Source organism: Amblyomma americanum, chromosome 5 (genome assembly GCF_052857255.1).
Source record: "Amblyomma americanum isolate KBUSLIRL-KWMA chromosome 5, ASM5285725v1, whole genome shotgun sequence".
Lineage (NCBI taxonomy): Eukaryota > Metazoa > Arthropoda > Arachnida > Ixodida > Ixodidae > Amblyomma > Amblyomma americanum.
Window position 1 is genome coordinate 209,410,887 of NC_135501.1, and position 20,488 is coordinate 209,431,374.

The 20,488-nt window shown below is 45.5% G+C and overlaps 2 protein-coding genes across 3 annotated transcripts in view; one reads left to right on the forward strand and one right to left on the reverse strand.

Annotated features, from left to right (window-relative positions):
* The window catches only part of LOC144133565 (uncharacterized), a 36,263-nt gene extending 34,260 nt beyond the window's left edge, over positions 1-2,003 (reverse strand). The window contains exon 1 of the mRNA XM_077666746.1: positions 237-2,003. Within this exon, the coding sequence (XP_077522872.1) occupies positions 237-275 (39 nt within the window). The 5' untranslated portion in view covers positions 276-2,003. The remainder of the gene's footprint in view (positions 1-236) is intronic.
* Positions 2,004-2,255: 252 nt separating this feature from the next.
* Positions 2,256-19,877, forward strand: LOC144133570 (ribonuclease Oy-like). 2 transcript variants are annotated; one of them, XM_077666752.1, is made up of 9 exons: positions 2,256-2,592; positions 3,293-3,398; positions 4,058-4,104; positions 5,209-5,278; positions 5,360-5,424; positions 6,590-6,703; positions 10,770-10,818; positions 11,685-11,756; positions 17,384-19,877. In XM_077666752.1, the coding sequence occupies exons 1-9, from the start codon at positions 2,552-2,554 to the stop codon at positions 17,609-17,611; spliced, it is 792 nt and encodes a 263-aa protein (XP_077522878.1). In that variant the 5' UTR covers positions 2,256-2,551; the 3' UTR covers positions 17,612-19,877. The 2 variants fall into 2 exon arrangements, with proteins under 2 accessions (XP_077522878.1, XP_077522879.1); XM_077666753.1 differs by lacking the exon at positions 17,384-19,877 and adding an exon at positions 11,971-17,377.
* Positions 19,878-20,488: the final 611 nt, after the last annotated feature.

The following is a 20,488-nucleotide window of genomic DNA, read 5'->3' on the forward strand; positions in this document are numbered from 1 at the left end:
ACACATTCACTTTTTTTTCCTAAACGTTTGACATCTACCAGCGAGAGAACGCACGTAATTAATGATGATTATGACGCTAATGATCTTGAGGCTTGACCCTTTGTAACAAGCGGTCGCAGTATTTGTGTCCTAGCAGGAATATTAAAACAAATAAAAAATGAAGTCATTTCTAGCAATTTTCCTAACAATGCTGCATATTAGGGCCCCTACTACACGAGCATACGGTACGACGGTACCTCGATGGCACAGATGCTGCATCCATGCATCCTATGCATACGGTGGCTAGATGAGTAGGTGTGCCGACCAGCATGAAATGAAGCGTAGTTTCGCGCGCCTCCGCTTCATGTCAAATCTGGCGCTGCTGTTCCCCGCCCGGCGATCGGGTGCGGATCGTCTGCTGCTCGCCACGGTTGCATTTGGCTTTTCGCTCACCTGCATATTAGATCACAACGTTACTTTTTTTGCGTTGACTATCTCTACGCACTTCCGCTGAACCAGATATTCACTATTTGGTAATGAAACGCTTAAGGTAAGAGACAGCAGCTGCTTTATCTCCTGTTTCCGTCAGCTCTAGCGCAGTGCTGCTTTGCAACACACCTAGTGCTTTATGATAAAAATGAAAAAAAAAAGCTTCAAGCCAGCTTAAAACTGGCGAGGAACAGGCCTTAATTTTCATTCTTTTGTGCTGTGGTGCACCCAAATTGTTTAGAAAATGCGAGTTGTCTGTCATCTGACTAAGTATAATGCTGCTGAACTCCGCCTTGCGTGTGAATGCAACTTCGAGCAGCAGCAGTTCATCGAACGTATGTGACTACGCATTTGTCATTAAAGGTAATGCTTCTGGACTATCAATATCATTTTCTACGTGACATGCTATGCAGCGCAGATGCTATGGGGAATTCTAGCGTTTTTTTTTTTTTGTGGTTGCACAACCGTTCCAGCTGTGGCCGCGGCCACATGCCAGCCTGCGTGAAAATGGAAGCCTCCTACTCCCACCTGCTGCAAATGGACACGCTCGCAGCATGCTTGCACGTTCGCTCGCTCGGTTAGAGTGGCAGAACATATAGGCGAGTTTGCCTGACCACTTGGCTATTTCCCGCGGCGAGGGGCTACCCAAGGAATTGAAATGAGGAGAGAGAGGGTGGCGGGAGTGTTGAATGTAGAGAAGTGGCAGTCATTGTATTTGTGTCGTTAATGTGTCGCGTAACGTTTAATAATGACTCTAACACTCACGAGAAAGATTACAAAAATTCCCCATCACTTGCAAAAAAAGAAATTCGTTATGAATTAAGAGGGTGCCTTAATTCAGGAAGGCAAGGGCGGTGTGCGTGGGTTCGGGGTGTAGGGAAATCACTGCCCGCGGCTCAAAACACGTGCCATATCATATCGGATGTGAGTAGCATATAAGACCAGATGACAAATCGTGTCAGCAAGCTTCAGTCTACAGCAAGCATTTCATTCATGGATATGAGGCCCCCTCCTTAAAAAAAATAAAAAAAACGGCGCGCAACTATAGCGGGAGGAAACGTGCACGCGCTGTGAAGCGCTTGATTGGATGGACACGTGCGTCGATCTTTATTTCACTACGACTGCTTTGCTTTACTTTGTTCATTCATTCGCTTCAGTATCGAATTTAAATATAAGTTCATATTCTATCGATCACTTCCAATCTGTCAAATCCCTGTTCATCGTGTAAATGCACTAAGCATGCATGTCCTTAAAATACACGGAATACGGTTACATGATACTGCAGACATTTTCAGAACAAAACTAGAAAAAAATTGCCGTAATAGGGAGTCTGGACTTCTACTCAGGGCATAGCTTTATAGAACACAGTAGTCAAGGGAAAATTGATACTGCAGCTACGTAAGGCCGAGCTGAACGTGTCAAATATTCCAAACTCGGCAACCCTGACACTATAATATGCACACGTATGTCTTTTTTTCTCTTGTGCACTTTGCCCACAATAAAGTCATATATCGCAGTAATATCGATAGCAATATTGAGCTGAATCGGCTTTATACATGCAAAGCAAAGGCCAGAGGAAGCGGGTGCGAACCGAGCTTTCGCCGGTGGCGCCATCGCTGCGTCATGAGAAAAAAAGGGAAAAGGCTTTACTATACACTAACAGGACAACGACGCGTTTTGCCATCTGGTGCAGACTGCCCAAACTGCGTAACCAAATGCGTGGCCTCCGAGACCACAACTTACTCAACGTCCCTACAGGAACACCAATCTCGGAGGCTTCGCAAATAAAGCAACACCGAGATAGCGCTGCTCCAACGACAACGCCGCTCCGTGCTGCGGCTCACCGCCGTGTCTGAACCACTCCCTTCTAGTCGGATACGTTTCCTGCACAACGTCACATACGACACGGCCAACGCAGTGAGCGATGAAACGTCGCAGGAGTCCCCGATCGACGCACACGATGACGGGCTGCGGCTTCCCAGCAAATCCGACGACCTGGCGTCCATAGGGACGCCGTCAGCGGGCGACATAAAAACACAAAGGCCTATTATCACTAAGCGGGCGCAACAGAGGCTCTGCAAAAATGCATTGTCCGGCGCTGCTCGTGCTGCTGGCTTCTATTGGGTAAGTTGCGATGACTTCGTTCCGTTCTGTTTCGCTTTTTGCAGTTCGCGGGAAAGGTCAGCGGCAATCAGCTGATTATGTGCGAGAGGATTCGGCTGCCGCTTTCGCTTCGCGGTCACCGCCTAGCTTGCAATGTTTAGCTCGGCCTCGGGGATGTAAAGAAAAAAAAAAGAAAAGAGATAGGAAATAACAATCGCGAGGCCTGAAAAATCAAGACCAGGCCGTTTATATTTTTTATTTTTCTGGTGCCCATGATCACTGCGCGCGCAGTCTCGTGACCTCGAGGTGCCGACAGATGCGTGAATCACTTCGACTCATCTCGACGTACTACCTGTTGAGCGGCTGGGGTTCACTTTTCAAGTAATAAAATTAAAATGCGTAAAAGGTCCCTACGCGCGGTCGTGTTACGCACAGTTCTGCGAAGCATATTAACAGCTTAAAAATGACGGCATATGTTGTAAATTAGACGTATCGTCCGCGCGTCATTCGAACTAAGCTTCATTTTTCCATTTTGCGACGATCACATAAGGACAGCAAACTCCATGAAACTAATTTTCTTCAATGCCTGCAAGGAACTACATAATGTGCCTACATGTTTGCAGGACAACTGACAAATATGTCGTGTGTTTATGCTACAGGTGTAATTTGTGCGTCACACAGGTGGTGTCACATCACTGTCGATCGTGCTCTATACATGCAGTGGACTTGCCACACAAATGCGGAGAAACTCAAAAGAACCAGCAGTCACTTACTTCATGCTCAGTCAGCAGTGGAGCGTCGGTTATTGCAGCACAGCAGATGACAAGGTCAGTCAACAGAAATATATCATTATGCCAGAGACAGGAACAAGCTGGAATTGCCATATCCATGCATGGAAAGCTTAAAACTGCATCCCAGCTAGTCACATATGAATAACCATTGGAAGTGCCGAAAATACCACGTCACCATGCCACAAGCTACCTGAAACTAAAGTGTGTCAAATGGTTATAACTGTGCCTTCCAACACATATGCAGTAGTGGAATAATTCAAACTTAATTTGCAATTTACTTCAGCCTGCAGGTAATGCACTGATTTCCCTTAGACATAGGCATCATGCATTTTCAAGTTATTGAATGTCAGCTTAATCCACCAACTATAATATAGTTACATAAACATCGTAATTTTTCTTTCCCTGTATATGCAAATCAGAGCAACATAGTATCGCCACGTTGTGGCAGTCTACTAGGCTGACCTGTCAACCATTTCAATAAAGGGCACGGTCATCAGGTGATGCTAAGGCAATATATGTTTCTTCAAGCGGGCTCAACTCAAGAGAGGACCCAACAGAACCAGCTAATCTGCAAATACGAAAGCTACATCCCACCAACATATTAAGCTAAAGCTGCGCGTATCGGTATAAACTTATATATCTTTTTTTTTTCCATTATCTAACCACATTTTTTTGCCTATTGCCCGTTCCTACAGTGTATAAGAGAAAACGAGAGGAACTTCTGGACAATACATGGACTTTGGTAAGGATGCTATGACATCAGTCAAAAGTGTGAAATTAAATGAAGCATATGGCATACATAATTTCTTAAAGGGACACTGAGGAAAAATTGAATGTGCCACGTATCAAAAGTTTTCTAACTTCTAATGACAAAAATGCTACTTTTATTAAAAACAGCTTTTATAAGCTAGAAAAGCTAGAAATACTGGCAAATTTTGCAAGTAAATTGCGCGCATCAAAACAGTATTTCGGGCATGGATCCCAGAGACCAAGCTGTGCCACTAGTCACTTCTAATGGGATGAGTCCTTTTCGGTGTAAAAGTCACGAGCTTCAATAGAGTGATGGGAACATTTTAAATAGGCGTTTTAGTAGAATGTTCTTGAAGGATAGCTGGTTCATTTTCAAGGAAGGTTAGAAACTGCACAAAAAGGACGAGGACAAGGAGGTAAAAAAACACACTGTGGTGTCGTATTCGTTTATCTATCTCCTTGTCCTTTTCATGCAGTTTCTAACCTTCCCCATTAAATAAACGCTCCTTTTGCTGCTGAACAAACATCAGTATAACTAGACAGCGCCACAAAATTGATTTTAACTAGCAAAAATATTGCATGGAATAAGGGAGTAATTACCCACTGGCATCCACCCAAGCACAGCCATATGGCTACAGAGGAAAGCTATACAGCTTTTCTCAGAAACTTAGCAATTAAAAAAAAAATTCGTCCTGGTCCAGCGTTCGAACCCGGGACCACCGTTTCACCACAGCAGTCGCTCTACCAACTGAGCTAACCGGGACGGCAAGCTTATGGTAGGGCGAGAGCGAATTGATCATTAACTCAAAGTGCGAACAGTGCTGGTCAGATGTTTAAGGCAATCCCCAAGGTGGAGTAGGTGGGGAACTTCCCTAAACATATGGCCAAAATTGGATGAAGTTGTCCTCAGTGTCCGTTCAATGACAGTCATTGTTCTTGAGACAGAGAAAATATGGCAGCTAAGTGACAAATACTAATGCAGTAATTTTAGGGTCACTTTTGTTTCGTTCATATAGTTTTCAACATTTGCAGCAAACTGCACAAAATTTAAATTTCCACCACTCACAAATGAGATGTGCCCTACTTTTTGATGCAGGCCTTCTTCAAATACCTCTTATCCTGCGTTTTGCAACACGACGCTTCGCTACAATGCCACAGTTCTCTCGGTGAGCCCAGATTTACATTTCAATAAATGTTTCATGCAGCCGTGTACTGTGTGCATGCCATGATCCTTCTCACACTTGCAGTCCCTGGTACCTCTCCTTGACCTGTACTGGCCATCCATGAACACCATCAACAACAATGTTTTCTGGTAAGTGCGAAAGGCACCCTGCCTATTAGGAAAGGCAATCTACAAATAATCTGAGGCCGTACTTGTCTTTAAAGTTCTTATGTGCGTTGTTAAGACAGAAGAGCAGTACTGTGAAGACAAGTTTACAATTACAAACCTGTTATGCATTCCCTATTATAGTTTTTCTTCAGTTAAAGAGCTGCACACAAAAATGCTTTCAACCTCTTAAGAAAATTTTTGTAACAATCATACAAATAAGCTTCAACCTCTGAAAAAAAAACTTTGCAAAGTATATTTTCCTTTTCTACATCAATTGAATTATTGTGGCTCATAGCACTCCCTCATCTTTTCACGCAGTAAACCAACAATTATAGTTCTTCGAGCTTAGAAAAGCTCCTCGCCAATCTCTTCTGGAAAATGGAAACAACAACAATTCTTTTAGGTTCAATGTTTCCTCAAGTTTCTGCGTGAGCACAGTCATCAACTCCAATGGCTAAGGTTAATTCTGAAGGCTGTGCAAAACGGATAGAGACAAGCAAGGCACAAGAAAACAACGGGACAGGTGCGAACTTTCATCTGAAGTTTATTTGCTCAAACCCTGTCCCGTTGTTTTCTTGTGTCTCCCTTGTCCCTTCTGCGCCGTCTTCAGAACCAACCTTAGCTATGAACTAACTACCAAGGGGCCACAAAGTTGTGAGAAAGTTACCTGCAGCAGAGAGGCACAGAAACCACGATAAATCAAGACCTGGCTGGCTGTTGTTGACAGAAAGAAAAGGAGGATGATCACCACAGAGGCAAAGCTGACAGAGTTCGCAGTTATATGCGGAGTGGAAAGCTTCTCCTCAGAGTCTCAGGTCATATTCACTGCAAAAATCCTGCCACATTCCCCATCACCATCAGCCCGAGATTTTGGGCAAAGGCCACTCATCCAAACGCACTGAGCAGACGGCTCTCTTCCTGCCAAGTAATATGAACAAATGCACAGTACACATTTTATCATTTCCAAACGGGCATGCTTGCTGTAGCAAGGACATTCTGCACAGTTAATATGAAGCAATCTCAATCACACATATGCTCCTGCAAGACTAAACAAAATCTCCGTGAACAGCAAGAAAACTTCACAGCAAATACAGCAACCTGGGATGGCCTCAGTAGCAGTGTGTGTCTCCCTCTGTGTACCACTCAGGAAGCACGAATGGCAAAAGCACGGCACTTGTGCTACCACTGTACCTGAGTTGGACGGACTGTACAACTACTTCAACAGGACGCTGAGCATCTACTTGCAGCACAACATCACAGAGTAAGTTCGCTTGAAACACATTCCAGTACAGGCACCAGGCCACATGGAACAAAGCAGCTCCTTATACTGCTCTTAGTCGTTTTAAAGCCGAGCAGGAACCCACTGGAGTAATTGCCAGTGCTTAGTCAGACGTAGTGTTGAGCTCCTAGGTTCGAGTAAAGTATATTGACCATTGAGAACGTTTGAAAAAGCACTTTGGATTTTGTGTAGTACACGCCGTTTTCATGGCAAGAAAGGAAATAGCCTCGAACACGGCGTACACACCACCGCTTTTCCTCTCTGGTACGCGCCAGCAGCAGGGGCACCAAGGCATGGTAGGCAGAATAGCTATGCACTATGCAGACTTTTTGCATGACTTAGTAGTTGCAAAGCATTTTGCATCTAAATAGCGTCACAAATCAAAACTTAAGGTCATCTGGCTACCACTGTGTTGTTGTCGTCTGTAGTAACAACTATTGGAAGTAGAAAAAATGGTCTCCAGAAACATGCGAAGTGCATCCAGAGCCACTGCATAAGTGTGGGTGCAGGCTGTTTCAGTTGCACCGCTTCACAGACGAGAGGCATCCTTGGATTGCAAGCATCAACCAAAAGGGTGTCATCCTATCAGCTGTGTTGAATTTATGTTCTGAACGCTTTGTCGGTTGAGAAAGAATGGTTAAAAAAAAAAAAGGCACTAGGCAGCAAAAGTTTACAGGATGAGGGTGAGCAGGAAAAAAAGTTACCATGGGTAATTAAGACTTTGAATGCTGAGTGCTTTGAATGTGAAAGCAGTTTTTTTTTATTATTTCATTTTCATCTTTTTTATCTTCCTTTCTAATGACACACCTGCTCATTAGCATACAGTCGTACGGCAACACATATACTAGGGTCACCTTTGTTCTCCAGGAAGCAATGCACATTTGTGGCCTGTGGACTGCGTGCACGCCTCGTAATCTGAAAGTCCTGTTTCAATTCCCCCGCACCTTCACAGGCAATTTTATTAATGCAAAGCACTAGATAGCTATGTTGATGCCGGAAGTTGGTGCCCTGTGACGTCATATGACATGAGACATCAGAATAAAAATAAGAAAAGAAAATTGGTGTCTAAATGGGAATCGAACATGAGCAAAATTTAGAGTGTGATGATGTCACACCCGAGCTGTCACAATCCCTGCCACGTGCAGACAGGAGAGAGGACACACACACGACACACAAGACAGGGTACAGGGTCCCGTACCACTCCCTCGGCCACTGTCACAGCCAGTGCTGCGCGAATTTTTTTGCATCTATATGCCATTCGTCATCACTACGGTGGAAGCACCTGTGGCGTCATAGTCCACCGATGTTCCAGCCATTTCTTGACTGAACTGCCTCGTTGCTCCGTGAAAAGTTTTTTCCTATCAGTGCACAATTTTCAGATGCATAAAAAAAATTAATGCAGAAGTTCCGAAATGCCAATTTGTGCCCCCTGCATCCCGTTTGGTGTGTGCACAGCGATGCAATCGCACAAACCAGCACGGCAGTCATTTCCAGTCTAGACACTAGATGACGCCGCGTTCTCAAGATGGCGGCACTCATGATAAAATGGTGTATATAGGCAGGCCAGAACTCTCAGCAGTCGCTCGCAGCAGCATAAATCACGCGGGGGGTCCTGACCCCCCTTCGCTTGGGATGGGGGGGGGGGGGGGGGGGGACACAGCATGCGAGCATCCCCACCCGAGATTCATCCCAGTCAGGATATAATGATACGAGCAGCACACGCAACACAGGGAAGCAACGAGAGCGAGGAGACCTCTTCTTCCCTTTCACAGAACGACTCAAGGGAATCAGATGTTCAAAAACAGTCCTGTCATAATTACAATCTGCTAACAATCAAAGGACTTCTCATGACTACGTGTGATTGTGTTTAACTTCAAGCCTCCGCTTTTCTGACACCGAGTCAATCTGTGATTGAGACAGAGATGTTAAAAGGTAGTCCTGCACATTCGAGGGTCGGCACTGTGCAAACCCTCGAACCTTTCTGCAGGGTCTTTCATTTGTTTGGACCTGGCAAGCATTTTAACAGTGCACGAGACAGGCACTGATAGATGCAACTCTCGCCTTGGAGGCATGCATAAAACTACTTCATATCAGCTGGCCGTCTTTATTTAAGAAAAAGAAATGAGTAAAACACATTAAGCAATGTTTGTCGCAGTCACTTTCAGTTTCCTAAAACTGCTAGTTAGATTTAAAAATTACGAATGTTCCTTCCACACTCTCCGGCCCACGCGCCCTATGAGCCAAAAATAAAGGAACGTGGAGGCTGCTGTGATTATATAGCGAGAAAGCGATGTTGGTTAAATAGCGTAGAAATAGCACAACTGCTGAACTGGAATACTTAAAGGGACTATGCAACGAATAAAAAGTCACTTGTAAATGTTTTCAATGCTTAGAAATGATGCTAAGAAGCATTCACACTAAGTATGAGTCTGCAGAACTGAATCGGCAATTTATTATGAACTTTTAAAAACCGCATTCTTTAAAATTCACAGGCCGATTGGTGTGCTCGTAGTGACCGATTTTGGAACTAAAATCGTGAAACAAAGACTTCACACTACCCGTGACGTCGCCAGGCTGGAGCCACGGCAGCCACGACGTCATGGGCACACTTCCAGTAGCCGTAAAAATTGTCTGCTCGTGCCGCCGCGTGACCCTCTCAGGCAAGCGCGAGCCAGGGCATTGCCTTCGCGCATATGGTTTCAATTTTCCTCTGCCGCCTCCTTCTGTCGGGAGTTCCGGAGCCACTCGCACGGCTCTTCGTGCACATGCATAGGGCTCGATGCCCATCGCAGCCGTAAAAGCGAGCAGTCGCACCTCGAGGTCCGGATTTATTACTGCTAATTACCAGAGATGATAAGCAAACAAACCCGACACCCGCCGCAATCCAGGAAGGCGAAGAGACCGGAGAGATGCCGCCACGCCGCTGACGCTGCTGCTGGGGGGCTAGGAGCGACAACCGGAAGTTGCAAAATAAACGTCAGCGAATGACGTATTCATGGGTGGGGCCCAGTCCCAGAGCTTTTTTCTTTATTTTTTCCTGGTGCTCCTCGTGTACGAGATCAGTGGGGAGAGGAGCGTAATTTTTAATCGTCTATTTCTTCGCTGTTATTGATGCTAGGTCAAAAATTCTTGCACTGGGGTGACGAGTGATCGAATGCCTATCTCTCATCTGCTTTACGTAACCTCAGTTAATTTATTGCATAGTCCCTTTAAATAGCACTACGCAGGCTTTAGATTCTTGGAAAGCCACAACATATAACATTATACTCGGCGCGAAAGGTCTGCACGAGCCAGTATCTAGACTGGGCCTGGCCCTACTCGCAGCTACTTCAGTCCAGATTCCGAACCCGACCACGGCCTGCTATCAATTACTAATGATTGGCCAGGCCCGGCCTGCCCCTGTGGTGCTCATTCAGTCTTGCCCGTGCAGGCCCGTTTGCTTTTCATGACGAAAATTTGCTCTTAAAAAGAAATGCAGTTGAAGATATTATCCTCAAAGGGAAAGCATCTATTGTCAACATTGCGGCACACTGTGCTGTATTTAACTGTGTGCATGGGGCACTCTGCAGGGTTTGTAGCTGGATGGTAATGGCCTTTTGCTATATGGGACGTTTTGGAGCCTTCTCTCGTCGACTGTTCAATTTGCTCCTCTGTATCACCTCCAGTCAGCTAGGCTTCTGCTGACGGCAGCGGCTTTGTCTATACCGGCATTTGGGAATTGTTAGGTCAAGGGGAGGGGGGGGTTGAAAAACAATGTATCCACCCGAAATTTGCATGGATTTATGTCACTGTCGTTCAGTGCTACTAACAACATCTTGAAGAGTGGATCAGGACAAAAGTAAATGGAAATTTCATTTTACACTCTTGAAGGTATCAAAATACCTCACCCTCTTGCATGCTAACTGTTGTGACATTATATGCATCAAGTGTTCCTCCAGTAGTGAGATACACTTACAGCCAGAAAAACATAAGGTAGATCAATGCCACTTCACTTATGAAACCATTTTGTGTAGAAACTGCCTAAATCTCTTGTTACTGTGCATTTCAGATATCTCCGAAATAGTGGTGTGGTGCCAACCTCTGAGAAAACTTATCCGGTAAGGTGACCTTGAAAACATGCCACATAACCCTTGCTCATAAATTTCTAAGTCTGCAAAAACTAAGAATGCAAGTTGCAATCAAACAGTTCAGGGCAAACTGCTGCGCATTTCTGATGGGGCACCAAGCACAATTTGAAGTTGGCCAGCACAAGTGATTGCTGTGATCTACTGACAGTGAGAGATTACTTTCATTGAAAAACAAGCTTTTATTTAGCCAGAAAAGGTCAAGTGTCGCTGCCACAGGCCATTGTCACCACTGAACTGCAGTGATGTCAAGTACTCATTTGTTTGTGGATCTATAACGCTAGCCCACACTGCCATTCACTTCCAGGCAGTCATTGGTGACATCATTGTCATGAGTTTGAATCTAGTGGCAGGGAAAAAATACTCCCTGTTCAGCTCCAAATTTGTCACAAATAAACTGTTAGCCTCCAAATGAACGTCAACGAAGTCTCAAAATGCCAAATATTTGATGACGTTCTCAGCTAGTCGGTGCCTGCTTGAGAATGCTCTCCTGAGCTGCTCCATTGGGGCTCACTGCCCTTTTAAAGGGTCCCATAAGTCATGAATAACGCCTCCATAAAAAGCATGTGTGACTTTTTTGCCCAGACAAACGCAGAAATTTGTGTGAGATGGCTGTTTAAACTGCATACGCAGCTCACACCCGAATTCACTATAGACATAGAGAAAGGGCTTTTTCTTTTGTTTTCTGAAAAGGCTCACCACAAAGTATGTAATAAGTACAATTACCCAGTTGAAATATTAAAGCATTCTCAGAACTTTATGGAAAGAGGTAAAAATAAAGCTGATTGCAAGAAATTCTAAATTCAGATCTCCCCTTTCTTTTATTTTCTCCATTGCAGCTGCAAAAGATCAAAGAGGCCCTCCATGACGATATCAAAGAAGCAGCCAATTTCATGTGCTACTCAAATAAGGTGAATCCTTGATAAGTCTTCAGAGCATGTCCCGTGTAAACTGTTTTCTTACATTGCCATAGCAGATGAAGCCAGATGGCACTAATGATACAAGTAAATCGATTTCTCATTTTAAAATGAGCATTTTCTGATGGTGTAGTAAACTGATCAGACCATTAGGGCTGTTACAAGAGACGAGATGGCTTGTAACTGCATGTATTTTATTATTGAACAGGTGGAAGATAAGGGCCACAGCACCACACCGACCCACACTGCTACCATTTCGATGTGGTTTTGATAGCTAGGTGGGCTCCATGATGCTCATCAACCCCCTTTCCTGCATTCTGGTCAAATCCTTGAAAATCCCAAACCCATAACCTCAGTAGTAGTGGGAGGCCATGCTGTCTAGCTCAAGCGTAGAAGACCAAAGACAGCTGGTTCAGTGGGTATAGGAAACAGCCAAGGCCGTAGGAGCCCTGAACTAAGGGCCCCTCCCAGAACAGGGGGCAAAGCTTTTTACTGATTAAAGTTTATCACTACCACTACCTTTGCCATCTTGCATGGCATCTTCGACCCCTTTGTTAAGCCAAAAAAAAAAAGTATACTATAGCTGAAAACAACGCGAGAACTAAGTGGCAAATGCCGAACCAAAGACGAACAGCCTGTTGTCATGGCCACACCAGCCTTGGCTAGCGCAAGGCCGTTGACCCTGACAACAGGTGGACACTGCTGCTTGCCACTTCATTCGAGTTTCACTAGACTACAACTGCCCTTGTACGAGAGGAGAGAGAATACTTGAACAAGAGAAGGAAGGTGCAGCACCCCAAATGCTGCACAGGGCCTGTACCTGTACTAGCCACCAAACTAGCAGAACCGAAAGGAAAACCCTAGTGACAAAGGAGCAGCAGTGCTGTTCAGGGGACGACCCCTGCAACTTACTGAAGCCATGGTCCTACCACACAGGGTGCGAGTCGACCACTGAGGTCACGCCGTCCCGAAGTTTTCAAAACAGCTTCGCTGCCGTTGAAAGATTGCACAACAAAAGCACCAAAACATGAACAAGTAACAATGATCAGTACTACTGCAGTATTTGGAAGCTCGAAATCCACATCAAAAACTGCTATGTGGAAGCCAACTAGAGCCAATAAGTTCTATTTGTGTTTTTGCAACTTCCAAACATTTTTTGAACAGTGCATACTGCAAACACAACCTACTGTGGTGCCTAGACTCCATGTGGTGTATGTTTCACTGTGCTGTTACTGTGTTAGTGAAGAGAAGGCGACAGTGGCCTTGAAAAAAAAAGCGTGATATACTTGGATTGCATTTTTCTGCTCTGGTCATGCAAAATGCGCCCAGGTAATGGGATAAATCGCTGTCGACAGCCACTATGTGAATTACTGCTTTGAGCCAAACCGCGTAGAGCGGTTCTGGTGCTCTGCTGCTGACCCGGAAGGCTGATTCGATCCCGGCCGTGGTGGTCGCATTTCGCTGGAGGCCCGTGTACTGTGTGATGTCAGCTGCACGTTAAAGAACCCCCAGGTGGTCCAAATTATCCGGAGCCCTCCACTACGGCATCCCTCATAGCCCGAATTGCTTTGCGATGTTAAACCCCGAACACCACTTTCAGCCGCGCAAACAGTTGGAGCACTGGAATAAGGACACCACCAACAAGCCTCAAGAAACATTCCTCTGATTTTAATCATTAAAGTTTACCTACCTACCCAACAGTTCGACGCCGCACAAGCGCTGGATTGGCCTCGCTCATCTAACTTATGCTCTCGAGCTTGGGGTTAGTGGACATTGTAGCAATAACAGAAAACTAAGAAAAATACACATCTCCGTCAGGTTATATCGCTTTAACAGAAAACAGAGAATAACGCATCTCTGTCAGGTAATAAACTGAACTTAACTGAAGAAACACGAATCATCGAAACTGCACACTCAATTTGCGTTTCACATGGACAGTTTTGGTTTGGTTTGGTTTATGGGGGTTTAACGTCCCAAAGCGACTCAGGCTATGAGGGACGCCGTAGTGAAGGGCTCCGGAAATTTCGACCACCTGGGGTTCTTTTACGTGCACTGACATCGCACAGTACACGGGCCTCTAGAATTTCGCGTCTTTCGGGCCGGCAGCCGAGTGCCATAACCACTCAGCCACCGCGGCGGCTACAAGGACAGTTTTATTTCTTTAATCCGGGCATATGGCAGTCACTGTTTACTACATCAGTGGATGCAGAGTATGTAGGCCGTACTTGGCGTTGCCCACTTTGACCGCGATTTTGAAGCTCAGCTTATAGTCGGGCAATAAAGCTTCAAAATCGCATTCGTGGTCTATTTACTTATACACGCATTCGAGCGCGCGTTAGCGCAGAAAATAAAATTGGCAGTCGCTTAGCTCCGCTATGCCAGGATATACGTAGCGGGAGGTACATTTCTCTGGCTGAGCTTGTTGTTGGCACTGTATGTTTAGCAATGAGAGACATGTCCGCTGGAAATGTCCAGGTCGCAGATGCACTTTCGGAAACTCGAATAGTGTGATCAGTCACACGACAGGCCTTCACATCCTCTTCGGTTGGTTGCCGTTGACCGACGCCTTTCATAGGCTCCATCTCGGCGGCTATGCGGCGTCTATTACGCTCAGCAGTCTCGCGTATTCGTTTGGCAAGGTGTTCCTCTCTCTGTTCGGGCGTCTCCGCTGCTCTCTTCGCCTTCCGACTCTCATTCTCTCTTTGTTGTGTAGCCAACTGCCAGGTGACAACCTCAGGAATGGAAGAGTTAATGTTCTCTTGTTTATACCGCCGTTTAGCAGCGGCTGGCCTCTCCTTCTGTGCATCCATATCAAGCGTTGCGATACAGCCGCCGATTACATCTCCGCTTTTTATACGCAATGCTGCACATGCAGCGACACGCGGTTCGAGTGATGAACATGGTGCGACGTCATACCAAACTGCGGCGGCGGCAAGCCGCGCAGTGTGACGTCATGCCAGTTGGCGCCGCGAGCGCACAAAGCACAGTAACAGTCTCACATACCTCGGTGCACACCCGAACCGCGCCGTAAAGGAGGGAGGGAAATGACGAAGCGCACGTCACACCCACTCCTCCTCCCCGGTTGCCATGGTAATGGCGTATGCACACAACTGGCCTCGCGCATGTACCATGCTCACATATCTCGGTGGACACCTGAACCCCGCTGTAAAGGAAAGGATAAAGGAGGGAGGGGAACGGCAAAGCGCGCGGTGCACCCACTCCTCCCCGGCTGCCATGGTAATGGCGTATGCACACAACTGGTCTCCCGCATGTACCATGCTCACATATCTCGGTGGACACCTGAACCCCTCCGTAAAGGAAAGGATAAAGGAGGGAGGGGAACGGCAAAGCGCGCGGCGCACCCACTTCTCCTCCCCGGTTGCCATGGTAATGGCATATGCACACAACTGGCCTCCCGCATGTACCATGCTCACATATCTCGGTGGACACCTGAACCCCGCCGTAAAGGAAAGGATAAAGGAGGGAGGGGAACGGCAAAGCACGCGGCGCACCCACTCCCGGTTGCCATGGTAACAGCGCATCCGCACAACTGGTGTCTCGCCTGTACCACGAAATGCTCGACTGGTAGCCTAGTGTAGCTCCCGCTACAACTATTTGCGCGACGCACTGCAGCGAGACCCGTGGTTCCAACCTCTCCACACGACATCAAATGAGCCACCACCCACCTCTGTGAGGCAGTTTTCTTATGTAGCTGCTGCCGCTGTAACATTTCAGGGCGTCTCGGCTGAACGAGGATTAGCGTAGCAGGGGAGGGATTGAAACTGCTGCGAGAGCACGCATTCACGCAGTTGTGTTGACACACGTAGCTGTCGATGACCTTTCCCTGCGCCTAGCATCGGTTGGCTGCGCAGTGATGAGATGGCTTCATACTACCTGAGTCGCCCTGCGAATCATATCCGTCTCGCGGGTATCGTGAGCAACAGTGAACACAACCTTTCGCTGTTGGCTTCCTTCTTCTTTGTTTTACAAGCCGCGGGGAATGCCAGCTTGTGGTGTCCGCATGAAATGCTGCACACAGTTTGAGCAATTCGAAACTACCCGTAAACTGACTACCCCATAGAGTTCCTTACTATTAACTATAGGAAAAGCTGGCACCCCACCTTTGGGAGTTTGCATGGAGCTTCCTCGAGACCACCTGTACCACCATGGGCGCTCTAAGCATCATGGGGCGGAGAGCTACTGACTGCAGAACTACAATTTTTGGCCAAAAAATAATGAAAAAACAAACATTGCTCGGTAATCAAGAATGTCCTATCATTCAATATCCTGTCTATAAATTGTAACAAACGAGCAGGAAAGCATGTAAATGCAAAGTTTGCTCAAAATAAGCGATGGCTTGCTCTCCTATTGGCCAAGCATTGCAGACCATAAAAGCCAATATTTCGTGCTTAACAGGCGCACTTTTAAAAAGAAATGTGTTCTTGAAAAAAATGTTGTCGCTTCAACATTTTAAAAGGTTTTTTTCACTGCATTTCAGAAACAAAAACCTTTTATTGGCGTCGTGTGCTGTTGCGTTCTCACTACTATGGCATTTGCACACTACTTTTACGCCGAAGTCGTCTGCGCACGGAGCGCACTGTGGATACGGAATGGGACATCTCAGTAATGCCACTCTGTGTTCCTGAAAAAAACCTACTGTCCCGCACCAAGTAGCTCATCGCCCCGTGATGCTTTGCGTGCCCATGGAGGTACAGGTGCAGCGCCGTCAGCTTTCCCTGTAGGTAATAGTAAGAAACTCTATGGACTACCCCGCACCAAGGCAAAGACGGATAGCATAAAAAAGAAAACAGATCAGCGTTGCCAGGCGGTCTTGAAAGTCCGCTTGACTTCGCCGCGCTGGTAGTTTCGGTTTTTACCTGATAGAGAGTTTCTCTGCCGGCGCATGTTGGGCTTTTAAACCTTGCGCCGCTTGGCGCGTTATTCACCAGATGAACTAACAGTGAGCAGTCGACAGCTGTTCGGCGAAAATCTTGAGCAGACGTAGCGCGCCGTAGAAAAAAAAACTGGTGCCGCGGTAATCGCTGCATGTATCAATTCTATTAATTCTACCTTAAAACGCATCGCGGGCTTAAAGTACTGCAAAACCACGACGTGAGGGCTGACCATGCAACGCCTTTGTCAGTTCCGTAGACCACAAAAGAACGCGGAAGGAATGTGCGATCGACCGGCATCCCTCTCACATTCTATTGCTTTCCACATGAGGGCACGGCCAAGGTTGTTACAAATTCTATTTATGGCCCCCTTGGGCACAGCCTTCACGTCATTCTGGACCTATACTCCCCCTACTGCTTCCTATGTCACAACAATCATGGAGGAAAAAAATAGCGGGAGGGAGCGTTGCATATCAAGTGGCAGCTGCTTTCCCAAGCCGAGGCCTGTGGAAGCTGTTCCCTATTTCACTGCGATAACGCTAAAGTCGGCCCGGCTGAGTTTCGACCATGGCCAAACGCACCACAGAAATGTAATCTATGTGACGCTCTGTCCCAAGTTTTTCTAGCTCCATGTGTACAATATAGTCAATTCCTCGGCTATGTCAGGTTCTATCGGATCGGAAGCATACAAATATGAATTTTGCTGTTCATGTTTGAATTTCATTGCAGAACTACTCAGTGCCTGTTCTGGCCGAGATTCGACTGTGCCTCAATCGTGAGCTGCAGCCCATTGACTGCAGGGCAAAAAATTCTGGCTGCGGTCAAGGCGATGTCTACTACTTGGCCTTCGACAAGGACAGTGCCATCTCGCAGACATTACCATTTTCATGGCTCCTGCACTGCAGCTGGCTTTTTTCAGTCAGTGCTCTACCAATGACACTGTACCGGTTACACTAAATAATCAAAGCCTCGACAAATTGGACTGATATAACAACTGATACTGTTCTGTTCCTTTCTTATTGGTCCACCCAATGTGGTGGCTGAGTGCAGAGCCCACAGTCGCAGGATGGAATCTCAATCAGGGTGGCAGCATTTCGATGGAAGCAAAATGCAACAACGCCTATATGCTGTGCAATGTCAGTGCATGTTAAATAACACCAGGCGATAAAAATTAATCTCGAGCCCTCCACTATGGCGTCCCCAATGGCCCACATGCAGTTTCGGAATGTTATATCGCGAACATACCATTATACCCTTACCCACATTATACCTAAACCATGCCATTAATATCTGCCATACCACCTAGTTGATTACGCTGATAACAGCAGCTCAGCAGCACTTAACAAAGGATGAAATGAACATGATGGAAATAGAATTGTATCAATTGTTACATCAGTCCAGTCCAGGATGTATGAGACTACATCATCCCAAGACCCTTGAAAATTGTATTGTGTGTGTGCAACTTGGCTTTTATAAGCTTTGTAAACACCCAGGGACAGCTTTTGTTAGGTAATACAGTCACCTATTGTGTTGTGCACCAGAGAACTTGATGCAGTATGTACATCCTTGAGCTAGAAGTTTTTAAACTGCTAGTCACCACCTTTCAACACCAGTACATTTTTGGCAACCACAGAGAAGTCTGAAAAATGGGTGAGCAAAGGTACGGTATTGAATGAGGACCTATATCTTGACAATGTCACATTTCACTGTACTGAATTTGCCAATGTGTGTTGCCATACTACCTCTTGTCTGGGCAGTGTAATGCATAAATGAACAGCATCCATGTTATGCCATGTCCATGAGGCAGAGGTCTGGAAATGGAATTTTTTTCTATGCTGTTGCTGCGATACGCCAGCAGCTTTTGTTCAGCCCATAAGGACAGAGCTGGAAATTAATACATTCTAATGAACTTTAAATTTTATAGCTACACTGAAATGTATACCTCAGATTTCTTTTTTACCAATTTTTAGCACTTGTACATTATTCCCGAGTGTTGTGTAGTACATGAGAGATATAGGATTCTATGTAAGAAAGGCACTCAATTGTGTATGCTGAGGTGCTTGGCGAGAACCGGTTTTCTTTATATAGGCTTGAGAATTTGTCGTGTGGCACCAGTTACGGTACATTAGAACAGATATATAAAAGCAGACAAAAACATGCTAGACAAATGTATTATGCATCCAGGATGAATTCACACCATAAAGACCCAGCAAAACCTTCGTAGAACTTGCTTTTGTCAAAATTTTTCGCCATTCATGTCCTGAACTGCTGGTGTGAGGCAAACCGCACAGAAATACTTTAAGTGTTTGTGGACAAAACGCACATAAAAAAGTTTAGAGCATGTCAAAAAATAGGCAGGTCCAGACTACCATGGTATTTGTTGTTGTACGTGCTTGACCCATGCTTGCTTGATTGCTTCGATGTCTATGCAGATAGTAATAGCCTATCACTGTTAACAGAGGCTCCCTGTAGTTTTTTGACCTAGCGGAAAGTTGTGCCGTCCGATTCATCGCTCTCTAATGATTATGCCTTCTGCCTATAAAGCTAGATAATTTTTATTTTTTATTTTTATGCCTTCTTTACATTTACACAGAATTTACACAGTCACATAAACATTGTTTCCGCAAACTTAAGCCGCACAGTACATGAACACTTCTAGTGTAGACTGTACTAGTAAGTTGAATATTTAATTCTACCAGCTGTGATAGGCTTCAACAGAGTAACCAGGGTGTTACCACCAAATGGTAGGAAAAAACATCTGGTTGTAATGCTCAAGTTTTTGACAGCCAGGCAAGCTGTTATGTTGATTTTTGTTTTGTTTTTACTTTAGCACAAGCCTTATTTACACTTGTATACATTTGTTTCGTGCATTTCTCTGTGTTATATGCTTTAGTAAATCCAAGATTTACTAGAAATGTCATGCTTGAATTTCGGGCTTAGTTCTTTTTCCGGAGTTTCACATGAGAAGGGCAGTTCATGCACTTGTACAGCCATGAGCAAGACTATGCACCGTGCCAGCGTTTATATTCATGCACTGAATCTTGTGTCTATGACAAGAACATCATTTGATGCATTTTGAATGCGCACATGCACAAGCATTGTTTGTACCAATGTGCCAGAAAGCTGTGCCAGAATATTGTCTCAACATATTGAATGCAATGTGTCCACTTTCTGTAGGACATGGCCAGAACAGAACTGAAATAAATGGAGTGATATATTTAAACATTGTCCGTTTGTTTAGTATTGTAGTTGCCGAGCCACGTCACTTTTTAAGCCTAGATTACTCACGAACTGCGATGACATGTGTACAGCAGGATTTGCTGCATGCGCAAAAGAGATCAAAAAGCTGACTTTAGATGGAGTGGTGCTTCCCACTCAACCAAGCTGTCAGCGTTCGGCTGCTGACCCGAAAGATGCAGGTTCGAACCCGGCTGCGGCAGTCGAATTTCGATGGAGGTGAAATTCTAGAGGCCCGTGCACTATGTGATGTCGGTGCACATTAAAGAACCCCAGGTGGTTGAAATGTCTGAAGCCCCTCTCTACGGCCTCCCTCACAGCCTGAGTCGCTTCGGGAGATTAAACCCCCATGAACGTAAACGTAATTATGAAATAGAGTTAGGCTACATTATGGTTCACAAAATTTGTAATTTTCGACTCAGGCAAAAAAAAATAGCATAGCTCCACAGTTTAGTTCTTTCTGAATTCAACGTTATAAGAACTGAAATTGCACCATAAAAATATAAAAAGTTCTGCAAGGCTAGTCATGTTAGCATAATTACGGTGCTTGGACATAATTTAACAATTTATATAATGATATATCTAAATAACAATATA